Raw genomic sequence first — 13278 nt, forward strand, 5'->3', positions numbered from 1 at the left:
GTCGTCCTGGTCTGATGCCCCCAACCACTACACAGTGTGCCAAACCGGCTCGCTCTGATGGTTTATAGTGAGCCTAATCCCCGTGAATGTCAAAAACCTCATCTCGTTTCAGATGAAAACATGCCCTCTTTTGCACCGTTTAGCACAGACATGTCAAACACAAGGCCCGGGGGCCGGATGCGGCCCGCAAAGTGGTTTCATGTGGCCCGCGAAGCAATTCTGGAAACAGTGAGGGAACGGCCCCCTCTGCCTTGGCCCTGGCCCAGGCCGGCCGGGAGCCAATGTACAATTTTGTGGTGGCCATCTATGCTGAAACATATTCAGTCTTAGCTCCACAAGGCCGTCTGGAAACAGCAAGGAACCAGCCCCTGCCGTGTTGGCCCCATCCCCTGGTGCGCGCTGGGGAGGTGTCCCCCTTTGTGAGGAATGAAGAAATGCACCATCGCCTGGAAGTGGCCAGCAAATGGCCCTCGCCTACTTCACATATCCGGCTTGATGGGCTGTAGGGGAGAGGTTTCGGCAGGCAGCGGGGCGCTCTCCTCACAGCGCCAAGAGCTGAGCCGGGTGGCGCGAATCTGATGAGAAGTGCAATGCTGCCTAGCCCCCAGGCTGCCCAGTTTCAGCAGGCAGCGAGGTGCAAAGCTGGCGAGCTTCACGCCGCCTGGCTCAACTTCTCGGCACTGTGAGGAGAGCGGCCCGCTGCCTGCGAAAACCACACCCACCCCACTCCATTCACGCCCATCCAGCAGGCCACACCCACTCTGCCCACATCCACCCAGCCCCCCCCCCCCCGCCGAGGGAAACTGTAATGCTGAAATTGAGTTTGACACCCCTGGTTTAGCAGTTCTGCAAGACATTGGCTGAAAGGCTGTTGTTGTTTTTTTTGGGCAAGGATTTTAGTGATCGGATGGTCTGGATGTCTTAACTTCTTCTGCAGACTTGAGAAGCTCTCTCACCTCCCTCTCCCACCCTTCCCCCCCCCTCCCCTTTTCTCTGTTTTGGTTCTCCTCCTTCAGGCAGGTCCTGGTGATTTTATCCCAACTGGAAGGAAATGCCGGCTTCTCCATCACGCACCGCTTGGCCCACCGCAAGGCTACCCAGGCATTCCTGAACGACTGGATGTCAACCAAGGGGACGCACAACCCCCTGCTCACCCCCGAGGTGGCGGGACTGCACGGGCCCCGGCCACTATGACAAAGGCCCCCCCCCCCAACCCCTTCTCTTCTTCTGCTTCTGCCTTTTACTAGCCCCGCCTGTCTCGCGCATTGCCCCAGCCGTCCGTGCAGAGCCCGTCAGGATGAAGGAGGACTGACGATTTCGCGGGTTTCAAACTAAGCGACTCTTCTCCCGTTCTCTGGGGTTAAGCCGGGAGCTGCTCAGGTTCCCCCCCCCTCCTTCCCTCTCCCTCTCTTGAAAAATCCATCTCCCCTTTTTTCCCCCTTTCCCACAGAAGATGCACTTTATCCAAAGCTGCGGTCAGGATAGGAGAGCAAGGAAAAAAAAAAATTTTTTTTTAGAGCTGGGAGAAGGATGCAGGTTCCAGCATACCGAACAGCCTGAGCGCTGGCCAGCTGCTTGGCCCCCGGGGACCGTGGTCCTTCCTTCCCTCAGCTGCCAAGATATCCTACGGCTGCAACAATATACCTCTGGCGAATGTGTCTGTCTGTCTGTCTGCCTTCCCTCGCGGGTTCAGGGCGTCAGCCGCTGCTGGGATGGGTTGAGGAGCGGAGTTGGGGTGCCCTGCTCCGCTGACGGGGACGGGCTGAGTTGCAAGGTGGGCTTCTTCTCCCTTCTAGCAACGATTGTCCAGTCGCAGGAGATTTATAGCAGAGGTGTCCAACTTGGGCAACTTTAAGACCTGTGGAATTCAACTCCCAGAATTCCCCAGCCAGCTGTGCTGGCTGTGGAATTCTGGGAGTTGAAGTCCACAAGTTTTAAAGTTGTTCAGGTTGGACGCCCCTGATTTACAGAGAGATGGAGTCTGCACATCCCCCTGGGGAGACCTGCCTGCAGTCCATTGCTCACCTAGGCTGAGTGGCATTTCACACTAGCCCTAAAAGCAGGCTGCGCATAATGTACCGGCTGCCTCCCAATTGAGCAGGTGCTCTCAGCATCTGTGGGATAGGGAGGCTGTGGTGGGCCAGGGGTGTGCTATTTCTTCAGCCTTTTCCTGGAGGGACTTGCTGCTGCAACACAATGGAACCATAGTGAAGACACTGAGCTGGGAGCAGGGAGGTGTCTTTGCTTTGGTATCTGCCCCTTGTTCCCTCCTTGTGGCCCTCATTCCCACCCGGGCGGGCTGGGCGAGGAATGGAGGCCCACACCTCCATTTTGGTGGCCGGCCAGCTAATGCTTTATCCGCTTGGGAAGAGCAGAAGGTCTTTCATTTGTCTTTGTGTTGTGGTGTCCTTGTCGGTGTCCTTTCGGGAGGTGAAGCCGGTGTGCGTTTGTTGGGTTGCAATGTCCTTTTGTTGCAGCTAGGGGGTGTCACAAAGGAAGTGAGCACGCGGGAAGAGCGGGGCGTCCATTTCCTTGTGCAAGCTCCCTAGCTGTTAAAAGAGAGAAGGGAGCACCCCCCAATGTCTGTGGTTGGCCCCTTCCCCATCACCCCAAGAAAGATAAGCCAGAAATCAGCCATGGGAGGAGAGGAAAACAGATTAGGGACTGTTTATCCCTCGGCCTTCCATGCTCCAGGTTTAGCTCTACCTGGAAGGTGACAGGTGGACACACCTGAAGACCTTAAGTAAGTTTAGCACTTTTATCTTCTGCAGTTGGACACTCAGCCTCCCATAAAGGCCTTGAGAAGCCACCGCTAGAGGTTCTTCCGTCTTCCCGTGAAGGTCAGCTGCTGGGCTTCAAAGGGATCAGCCAGACTGTTGGAAAATGTCCAGAAGGAGGTTGAAGGGGAGTAGCTGAGCATCTGTGGAGTTCAGAGTCGGGAACAGGGTATCTAGTGAAACAGGATGGGTTCAAACCCAAGGAAGCAGGGATAGTGTTCTTCTTGCCAACCCTCTTGATCTTGAGAGAGGATTGGAGGAAGCGAGGACTCAAGAACGTTGGGGCGTCATCAGTAGCAGATGTTCCCCTTTTGGTTCTGTAAAGGTTTAGGGAACCTGGAGTTTGTGGTCCCCTGTCTTAATTCACGGATTCCTGCCCCTGTCCTGATGAAGGCATCTAGAGAAGGTTTATCTCCTACTGCAGATAGGAGATAAGCTCCTTTCCTCTCTGTCTAGGCAGAAGATGCTGGAGGATAGCAAGGGTGGGGCCGGGAGAAGGGGTGGACTGGTGCCCTTTGCTTGAAATTTGAAAGTGGGGCTTCACAGTGGGCCTGGGAGTAAGGGAGGATTTAGCCAGTTTGCTTGAGGTCTTTCTCCAGAGATTAATTGACATTTAGCAAAGCCAAAAGGAAGTGAAATGGTCAACGTTTGGCCCTAGTTGGTTTAACAAGTCAACTGGAGACACAGGCGGTGGCTGAATCTTCTCCAGAGTCTTTTTCTCTACCACATGGTGGAACGACAACAATCAGGGTCATCCTGGACTGTTGGAATCTGCAGAGGATGCTCCAGACCATGCAAGCTTTAGCTCTGCGGGCTGATCACAAATGGGACAGAGCCATAGGAGAGAGCGTTAATTCGGGCCACAGGGAAAAGGCGAAAGGATCTAGCTATCCCTAAAGAAAGTTGTGTAAAGGCAGCAGCTGGAAATTGGGGGTTGCAGATGGTTCTCCTGCACCATTAAATTCCATTCTTCGGTGTCCGAGTGGATAGATCCCAGTTGATCGGAGAATCCTGCATCCTGTAGAATTATTCTCTGTTCCTCCCCCAAAGCAAACTGATGAAGAGAGCAAATTGACAAAGATCTGGATGTTCTGTCGGAGCAAAGTGGCTGCAGAAAGCTCAGCATTTTAGTGTTCTTGCACTGGCTTTGGAGAAATGCAATTTAACGGCCTTTAATGGGAGGTGACCGCTAGAACACCTTTCTAGGAAATCTGACCAACTGGTTTCGCTCACCTGTCCATCCAAAGGTCACTGCCAGCAACCCGACCCTTCCAGTGTCGATAACGCCTTCGGACGTCAAGAGTTGGTGGAAGTGAAATTTCCTGGCTGCACGAAGGACTTGACCTGGAACTAATAACTCTTCTCTCCCCGTGGAGAGCTCAAGGCAGCCTCCACCTATTTTAATAGCCATGCTTCTTCCCGGAGAACCTTGTTCAGGGTGGGGTGGGTAGGGATGTTTAGCAATTAACACTGATGTCAAAGCTGATTTCTTTGCAAATACGCCATAACTCTCAGGAGGACGGAGGGAGGGAGGGAGGAAGAAGGGCTTTGAAGAGTAGGACATAGCATGGAAACCTCCAAAAGGACAGGGTATGGCTGAACCGAGGGCTAATATGGCATTGCCAGGACTTGGGGAATGAAGCAGCAATGCCAAGCTTTTATCATACTTCCTACCTATAACATTTATTCCTCACCCATATTCAGGGAGCGGTGGAAAGGAAGGTTAACTTCCTCTCTCTGTTGGTTTCTTCCACTCTTTCGCCCTCTTCGCGTTGACTCCCAAGTCGACTTCCATCCTGCCTGCTTTTCATTGTCACAGGTCAATGAAATGGGCCCGGCTCGCCCTCCTTATTTGTTTTCGATTCCGTCCAAAAATTACGTCAGCCATTTCTGCTTTCTAAATCTTTCTTTTGTGTGTCTGTACGTGTGCGTCTTTTTGGTTCACTCTCGCTGAGCTGTGAATAATTTTTAATCATGTAAATATTGTCCACCTCTTAAGGAAAACATAGGATATTTTATCAAATTGTAAATCGAATCTGTAATCAGTCCCTGTATAATATGAATTATCCCATGAGTGGTTTTCAAGCTCAGGTTCCAAAGGACCAAATAATAATTAAAAAGTTGGGTTTTTTTTAATTGCTTGCCTTGCTCCACGCGTTTTTGGGGGATGCCGACCTTGAAAGAGTGAAAACGGGGTGTTTACGTCATTTGTCTCCACTCTGGGATTTGGTAGATGTGTAAATTACAATTTCCATCAGCTTTGATCAGCACGGCCAAGAATATTTCTCAACCTGGATGACTTTAGGCTATGTGGACTTGAACTCCCAGAATTCCCCAGCCAGACAGAATTCTGGGAGTTGAAGTCCCCTAACAACAACAACAACAGAGTTGGAAAGGATCTTGGAAGTCATCTAGTCCAACCCCCTGCTCAGGCAGGAAACCCTATACCATTTCAGACAAATGGCTGTCCAGTCTCTTCTTAAAAACTTCCAACGTTGGAGCATTTACTGCTTCTGGAGGCAGGTTGTTCCACTGGTTAATTGTTCTAACTGTCAGGAAGTTTCTCCTTAGTTCCAGGTTGTTTCTCTCCTTGATAAGTTTCCATCCGTTGCTTCTTGTCCTGTCTTCAGGCGCTTTGGAGAATAAATTTGCCAAGGTTGGAAGACATTGGTTTTTTAGGCCAATACATTTGGAGGGTTACAAAGCTGAATTTGCTCAGTGTTCTAAATTTGGCTAAAACATGGGAAGTTTGTGATTAAGTATATATTTAAGAATGCAGCGGGTTCCGTCATGTTGTGTGAAACTAATGCCCCTTATTTGAACACCTGTTCTGAAATGTGTCCAGCAGTCATTTTATCTAGACTTAACAAATTGGATGATTCAGTCAGTGTTTTCCATTCTCCCACCAATATTTTGTGCTGTGTACAAAAGTGGATATAATCCTTCAGTTCACAAGAGTTCTCAACTGTATGTATTGCCTGCTCTACTCCAGAATAAATGGAACAGGGAGAAGGAGACATGAAAAGAGCATATACTAACTAGGGTTTTAACATCACCAGAAGCATCTCACTATTCAGGGGGTGAGATACACCTGAGTTAGCCACAGTCGTGCTCTTTTACAGGGAACAGATAAAAATGAGAGACAAGCGGGATGGGGGGGGGCGGATCTGATACATTAGACTCATAAATCGTGTACAGTATTTAGGTACAATATATATTTTGGAAACTAGAGTTAGCATAGTTGAGCTGCCAGGCCATAGGTAGGTTGACTGAAGACTCATCAACAGCAGAGGGCAGCAAAGTCCAAAGATCAGCATTAGCTGTTCCTCCATAGTCCCAATTACCCAGAAAATCAGAAGATGACATATTTGGAAGATAGAATAACAGAGCTGGAAGGGACCTTGGAGGTCTTCTAGTCCAACCTCCAGCTCAAACAGGAGAAGCTATTAAACCCTTAGAGTAACTCCCGTTTGATACACTAATTACAATCGATGGAATTCATCTATGGCAGTGATGGCGAACAGAGACCGAGTGCGCAAACTGCAACCCAAAACCTATTTATGCATTGTCGGGTGCCGGATGGGTGTGGGTGTGGCCCATTGGGTGGGCGTGGCTGCAGTGGTAACGGCAGACTGGGTGGGACTAAAAAGTTCAATCAATCAATTCCAACTTTGCAAGATCTTTTTTTTCCCACAAGATGTTGAAATTGACTGATTGATTGAACTTTTTTTTTTTTTTTTTTTGCACACGGCGGCGGAGGCCTAAAGCGAAAAGGTTTTATAAAACCCAGCTGAAGGCCTAGGACTGGGGCAACGGCGTGCGTGCTCACAGAGAGGGCTCTGAGTGCCACCTCTGGCACCCGTGCCATAGATTCGCCACCACTGATCTATGGAGTCCCATCTCACAGTTCTCTGCAACTCCATGAAAGGGCCTGTAGGTATCATCAGAGATGCAACACCACGTAATTTCTGCTCTGGTGCATAGCCACAAAACACAAGTCCCAATCGTCACCTGGTGTCTACTGACAGGCTTCACCCATTGCCCCAGGTTGCATCCTCAAAGGTCAACAGGAAAAATGTTGGCTCTTTTAAAATGGAAACTTCTTCACCATGCATGAAGCCATCTGGGGTGGAGACCTTTGCAGGTGCTGCAGTTAGATCAGAGAGCAAATGGGGACTGGGCCTTCTCTGCAGGGGTTTCTGAGGTCCAAAACGCACGCCTTCTAAAAAAAAAAAAAAAAGATCTAAGAAGGACCTCCAAGATCCCTTCCGTTATTCTGTCATCTTGGCCATTAAGATTAGGAAAAGCAAGTATTTACATGACAAGGTTCCAGATGATGTTTCAACTATTTGGGTTGGTTTGCTCCAGTGTTACATCTTTTTTGCGAGCCTTTTAAAGCCTTTGAATCATTTTGGAAATAGGCTTTCCTGCGTTTGCTCAGTAAATCAATTGCAACTTTGGCAAACCTTATCTTCCTTCTTCTGCTTTTCTGTTGCTTCAGCGGCCTCCTACGCAGCTGCAGTTCCAAAATCAGAGTTAATTTGCAAACTTTAATACAGATTGTTCTCAACTTACAACAGTCCACCTAGGGACCGTTTGAAGTTACAAAGGCACCGCAAAAGTGACCCGTGACTATTTTTCACACTTAATAACCATTGCATGGTGGTCACATGATCAAAATTCAGATGTCATGCAACTGGCATGTATGACGGTTGCACTGTCCCGTGTGACTAACTTAACCACTGCATTGATTCACTTAACAGCTGTGGCAAGGTCGTAAAATGGGGCAAAACTCACTTAACAAATGGAAATGTTGGTCTCAACCGAGGTCATAAGTTGAGGGCTACCTGTAATTTGTGTGTGTTGGTTCTTAGCAGTCGGATAAGTGGATTTTCTCCGTGCTGATGAGTCCCTGACCAGGCCTTTCAACATTGCACGGGTTGGTACTGTAACCGAGTCCATCTGTCTTGCTGATGGTGGTCCTCTTCTACTTTGCCCAGCAGTGGAGCTTTTTCCAGAAAGCTGGGCCTTTCATAATGTGTCCCAAGCAGGATAATGTGAGCGTGGTCATTTGTGTCTTGAGTGAGAGCTGCGAGTTGCTTTGTTCGGTGATCCATCCATTTCTCTTCTTGGACAACCATAGTGTTCTCTGGAGAATTCTCCAACATCAAAGTTCCAAAGCATCGACACTCTTTTCTATCGTTAAAGTTTAATGCTGATATAGCCAAAAGCTATATAGACCCTGGTTCCAGCAAAAATAAATAGCCATGCAACGTAAGTCCAACATCAATAATTACAACGATAATGAATGTGCCAAGGCACATTCCAGATAGATACACCATTGACTCTTTCATTCACGCGATTTATCATTATAAGTACATGCATCTGTAAGTCTTAATGCACTAGCTTAGCAATAAAAGACTCCCCTGAATCAAAGTGTTTTAAATTTCCTGTACCTAAAATATATCACTGTTGGGGGGGGGAATCTAGTTCAGAATTAGCCCTGGCACTTTCAACACTGTTTGGCACCCCTGCACGTGATAAAGGGGAGAAAAAATTAAAATTAGTGGCAAAGAAAGGCATTTTCTGGACTTTTGTTTTTCTTCCTGGTTGTCATCTCATTTGATGAAAGGGAAATTGCCCTCCAAATTTCCTTCCAGAGAAGAAGAGAGTCTGGGTGAGCATCTCCTGAATGAAGGATGGTGTCCTTGCCCTTCTTTAGTGATGAATTGCCCAGGAAGTGTGTGTGAATCTCTTGTCTTTCACAAACTTCTCTCCTTTATATGCAGCCTCTTTGGTTTCCATACTTCCATTCATAAGAATTAAACAATAATCTCTCTGGCCAAACCTCTCACATAGTCCCTGTAAACAATTTCACTTTGTTATGGGAACCGTCTGCTTCTTCTCCACACCTACTGCAGTGTCCTTGGAAATTTTTCAGGCTCTCACGGTCTTCAGCAGAATCACAAACACTTCTAAACACTTTTAAAGCAATACCTCCCCCCTTACTCTAATGGCAAGTTGAAATGAAGAAGCACATTAGCTGCCAAAGTTTCATTCTTGATCGTCCCTTTTTTTGTTATTCCATTACAGAAAAGACTGGGAAGAAGTGTTTTTTTGCACCCCACCCAGATCCCTCTTTGAGGGAGATGGGTAGTTCAAAAATATGAGAAAAATAAAACTTTATTGCTTGGAGGAAGTTGAAACCGCCAAATCTCTTCAATGGGATGCAAAATTGGATACAGGCAGTCCTCGCCTTTTGGGCACAGTGGAGCCCAAAGTTTCCATTGCTAAGTTGTTAAAGTGAGTTTTGCCCCATTTTACAACCTTTCTTGCCATAGCTGTGAATCACTGCAATTGTTAGGTTACTAACACGGTTGTTAAGTGGAATCCGGCATCCTCCATTGACTTTGCTTGTCAGCAGATCACATGATCCTGGGAGATTGCAACGGTCATAAATATGAACCAGCTGCCAAACGCCCGCATTTGGGTCAAGGATGCTGCAAGGGTCATAAGTGTGAAAAACAGTCCTAAGTTGAGGACTACCTGTAAGCCCAATTGCACTGCATAACTCAAAGAGACCCCCAAATTGATTGTGTTTGTGCAAAGTTGGTAAGAGAATCTTCCATGGGATCTGTTGACAATATTTCTTAACCTCAGCAATTTTAAGATTCATAGCTGAGGGATGTTGAAATCTATCTTACAATTGTTGAGGTTGACAAACACATTCCTTTTCCTCTTTCAAAACATTTAAATCAGTCTTTCTCTCTGTGTGTGTTGGTGTATGCGGCTGGGGTATTGCGGAGTTTCAAATATATATTTGAATTTTGCAAACCAGCTTGGGTTTTAAAGTTCTGATTCATCCCCCAAAGGGACTGTCTGCCAGTCTCCCTGCTGGCTGCAGTCCACCAGACGTGGTTTTGTTAAAGTTAGTTTGGGCAGATGGACACAAGCACCCTGAGGTTGCCCCAGAGGAGAGCAGAGGGAGAAAAAAGCAGAGAGGGATCCTGTACCCCCAATTATTTCCAATCATCCCAAGGTGGGAGGGAGCTGGCCAGATTGCTTGCAAGTTGTCTGGTGTTCCCCCACCCTCCTAGCCGATCAGAGACCGCAGCCCCTCTGCCCACGCCGAGCCTCCTCTCCTGCCTGGGGTGGGACACTGAGCAAGACCGGCTCGGTGTGGCAGAAGGAGAAAAAAAATCTGTCTGTCTAAGAACAACTTGTAATAGATTTTCTGGGCAAAACAGTCTTGTGTGAAGGAGGGCCTTGTCAAAAGCCATCAGCATCAGCGGCAGAGGAACAGATGGAGGGGGGGGGGTGGAAGACTTGGGGAAAGGCTTTGCAGAAGCTGCATTTTTTCAAGGCCCCCTCTCTGGAGTTTGGCATTGCTTCCTGTTAAGGAATGTTGCTGTCTGCAGAAAGAGGGGAGAAAGCCCCCATGCCACACAGTGCCCTCTCCTAAGGTGTCCTGTGCTGCAACACTGTGTTGTCCCCTTTGCACAAGGGAGTAATCGGTGAACTGACCTCAGTCCCCACATCACTCGTACACCGCAGGAATATGCACGTATGTTATGTATAAAAAGTCTTCCTGTAAGTCTTTTAAAATTTTATTTATATCCCACCTTTATCCGAAATGGTGTAGGGTTTCCTGCCCAAGCAGGGGGTTGGACTAGATGACCTCCAAGGTCCCTTCCAACTTTACTATTATTATTATTATTATTGTTTTATAAGCAACTCAAGGGGGCAAAATATCTAATGCTCTTTCCTCTTCCTATTTGCCCTATAACCACAACCCTGTGGAATGGATTGGCTGAGAGACAGTGACTGGCCTGAAGTCACCCAGCTGGCTTTCATGGCTAAGGCGGGACTAGAACTCGTGATCTGGTGATTGTCTGAACGTTACCCAGCTGGTTTTCATGGCTAAGGCAGGACTAGAACTCGTGATCTGGTGATTGTCTGAACGTCACCCAGCTGGTTTTCAGGGCTAAGGCGGGACTAGAACTCGTGATCTCCTGATGATTGGCCCAACGTCACCCTGTTGGTTTTCATGGCTCAGGTGGGACTACAACTCACATCTCCTGGTTATTGTCTGAATGTCACCCAGCTGGTTTTCATGGCTAAGGCAGGACTAGAATTCACCGTCTCCTGGTGATTGTCTGAACGTCACCCAGCTGGTTTTCATGGCTAAGGCAGGACTAGAATTCACCGTCTCCTGGTGATTGGCCCAAAGTCACCCAGCCAGTTTTCATTCCTAAGGCGGAACTAGAACTTGCAGCCTCCTGTTTCTAGCCTGATGCTTTAACCACCAGACCAAACTGGTTCTCCGCTGTATTTACCGCTCCTCCATCTTTATACATCCTTTAATTCACACTTGTGGTCTCCAATTCACCAGCTCGTCAGCCAATTCTTCTCTCTCAGTTTCACTCGCCCACCCAAATTTATTGTGCCTTTGGATTAAGTGCTGGAGGCGTGTGCGTGTGCAGGGGGAGACTTAGATCAGCTAGCAGGGGTCAATGTTGTGTTCTCACGCGTGACCCAGCCTATCCTGGTGCCTCTCTTTTTGCTGCATTCCCACGTAGCATGCTGTGAGCTGGAGCATCAGTAGCTGGAGATCTGGCACATTTTGACCCCCTTCCTGAATTGGGAGGGTGGGAGCAGGGAAAAGCATCAGCTGACTTTTTCCCTTTTTCAGCCTGGTGAATATTTGATGTCTCCCAAAGGGCAGATAGAACATATTGTGCATTTTACAGCACAAATCTCCGCCTAAAGACAAGAACAGTTGCCAAAGAACTAAGCAGCTTTTTATCCCGGGGAGAAGGCAGAGAGGCTGGGTTGGGAGAAAAGATAAATCATCCTTTGGCTGATGGAAACCAAATAAATACTGCCTTCGTTCCATGCTCAACAGGTGATTGCTTAACTCACTGGAGTAATTGACAGCCGGATGCAAAGACACAGCTAGAATGGCTTGGAAAAGGGACTGAATTTTATGTACGTGTATTTATTACGTTTGACAAATCACTCAAGGGGCAAATAGAGCTAATCCTCCTTCCTCCTCCTGTTTTTCCCACAACAACAGCCCTGTGAGGTAGGTTGGGCCGAGAGAGAATGAGTGGTCCAAAGTCACCCAGGTGGCTTTCATGGCTAAGCTGGGGCTAGAACTCCCAGTCTCCTGGTGATTGGTCCAAAGTCACCCAGCTGGCTTTCAGGCTTAAGGCGGGACTAGAACTCCCAGTCTCCTGGTGATTGGCCCAAAGTCACCCAGCTGGCTTTCATGTCTAAGGCGGGACTAGAACTCACCGTCTCACTTTCTAGCCTGGCGCCTGATACTAGACCAAACTGGCTCCAGTTTGAATAAAGGCAGAGAGGATCCATCTGCTGTCAGATTTTAGGCTTGCTAAAAGTAGAGCCTCGTTGGGCAAAAATGAAGCTATCTTGAAGGCTAGGCTGATGCTTTTCTGTTTCTCATGTTTTTTGTTACCATGATTTTGTGAGAGGGAAAAGGATCTTGTACAGGTAGTCCTTGATTTGTGATCCCAACTGGGACTGGATTTCCAGTCATTACGCTTGTAGGTTGAGGCATTCACGTGACCGAGCCTTATTTTATGACACGTTTTGCAGCAGTCCTTAAGCAAATTCGCTGTTGTTAAATGAACACCGCATTGCAATTGCAAAGAAGGGATATGCAATTTGGAAATAAATGAAAATGAATAATCTCCAGCAGAGCCCTTTCCAATTGAAAAGGACAGGCAGCCAGGGAGATTTTTGATTGGTGAAAAGAGAAAACTTCCAGCTAAATCAGCAACAAAACTTCCCAACTTCTAGCAGTATTAAGAAAGCCAGAAACTCTCAAAAGAGAATCAAATAAATTTTTCAAACTTTTTAAGAATAAGATTGGAAAAAAGCAGCAGGTCAATAGGAGCCAGGGATCATAACCTACAGCCCATATAATTAATCTCCTAAACAATATTGAACTTAGTATTGTTTGTTATTAAAGGTAAACATGGATGTAAATTAAAATCATGTTTCAGATATGATATGGATTAAAAGACGCTTGCTCCTGGGGAGGAAAGCTATGGCGAATCTAGACAGCATACTAAAAAGCAGAGACATCACCCTGCCAACAAAAGTACGTATAGTCAAGGCCATGGTTTTCCCAGTTGCAATGGATGGCTGTGAAAGTTGGACCACAAGAAAGGCTGAGCGCCAAAGAATGGAGGCCTTTGAACTCTGGTGCTGGAGAAGACTCCTGCAAGTCCCCTGGATTGCAAGGTGTTCAAACCGGTCAGTCCTGGAGGAGATCAACCCTGACTGCTCTTTAGAAGGCCAGATCCTGAAGTTGAAACTCAAGTACTTTGGCCACCTAATGAGAAGGAAGGACTCACTGGAGAAGAGTCTGATGCTGGGAAAGATGGAGGGCAAGAGAAGAAGGGGACGACAGAGAATGAGGTGGCTGGATGGAGTCACTGAAGCAGGAGGCGTGAGCTTCAATGGACTCCAGAAG

At 47.6% G+C, this 13278-nt stretch overlaps 1 protein-coding gene across 6 annotated transcripts in view; it reads left to right on the plus strand.

The window, feature by feature from the left end:
- Positions 1-4913, plus strand: part of CAPN15 (calpain 15) — an 87810-nt gene extending 82897 nt beyond the window's left edge. For 5 of the 6 annotated variants that reach the window (XM_039349926.1, XM_039349921.1, XM_039349923.1 and 2 more), the window contains one exon: positions 1017-1194. In XM_039349926.1, coding sequence (XP_039205860.1) covers positions 1017-1194 — 178 coding nt within the window. Of the gene's footprint in view, positions 1-1016 lie in introns of all 6 variants that reach the window. The other variant, XM_039349925.1, reaches the window with a different exon arrangement.
- Positions 4914-13278: the final 8365 nt, after the last annotated feature.

Source organism: Crotalus tigris, unplaced genomic scaffold, assembly GCF_016545835.1.
Source record: "Crotalus tigris isolate CLP2741 ecotype Arizona unplaced genomic scaffold, ASM1654583v1 scf7180000018301.7375997, whole genome shotgun sequence".
Taxonomy (NCBI): Eukaryota; Metazoa; Chordata; class Lepidosauria; order Squamata; family Viperidae; genus Crotalus; species Crotalus tigris.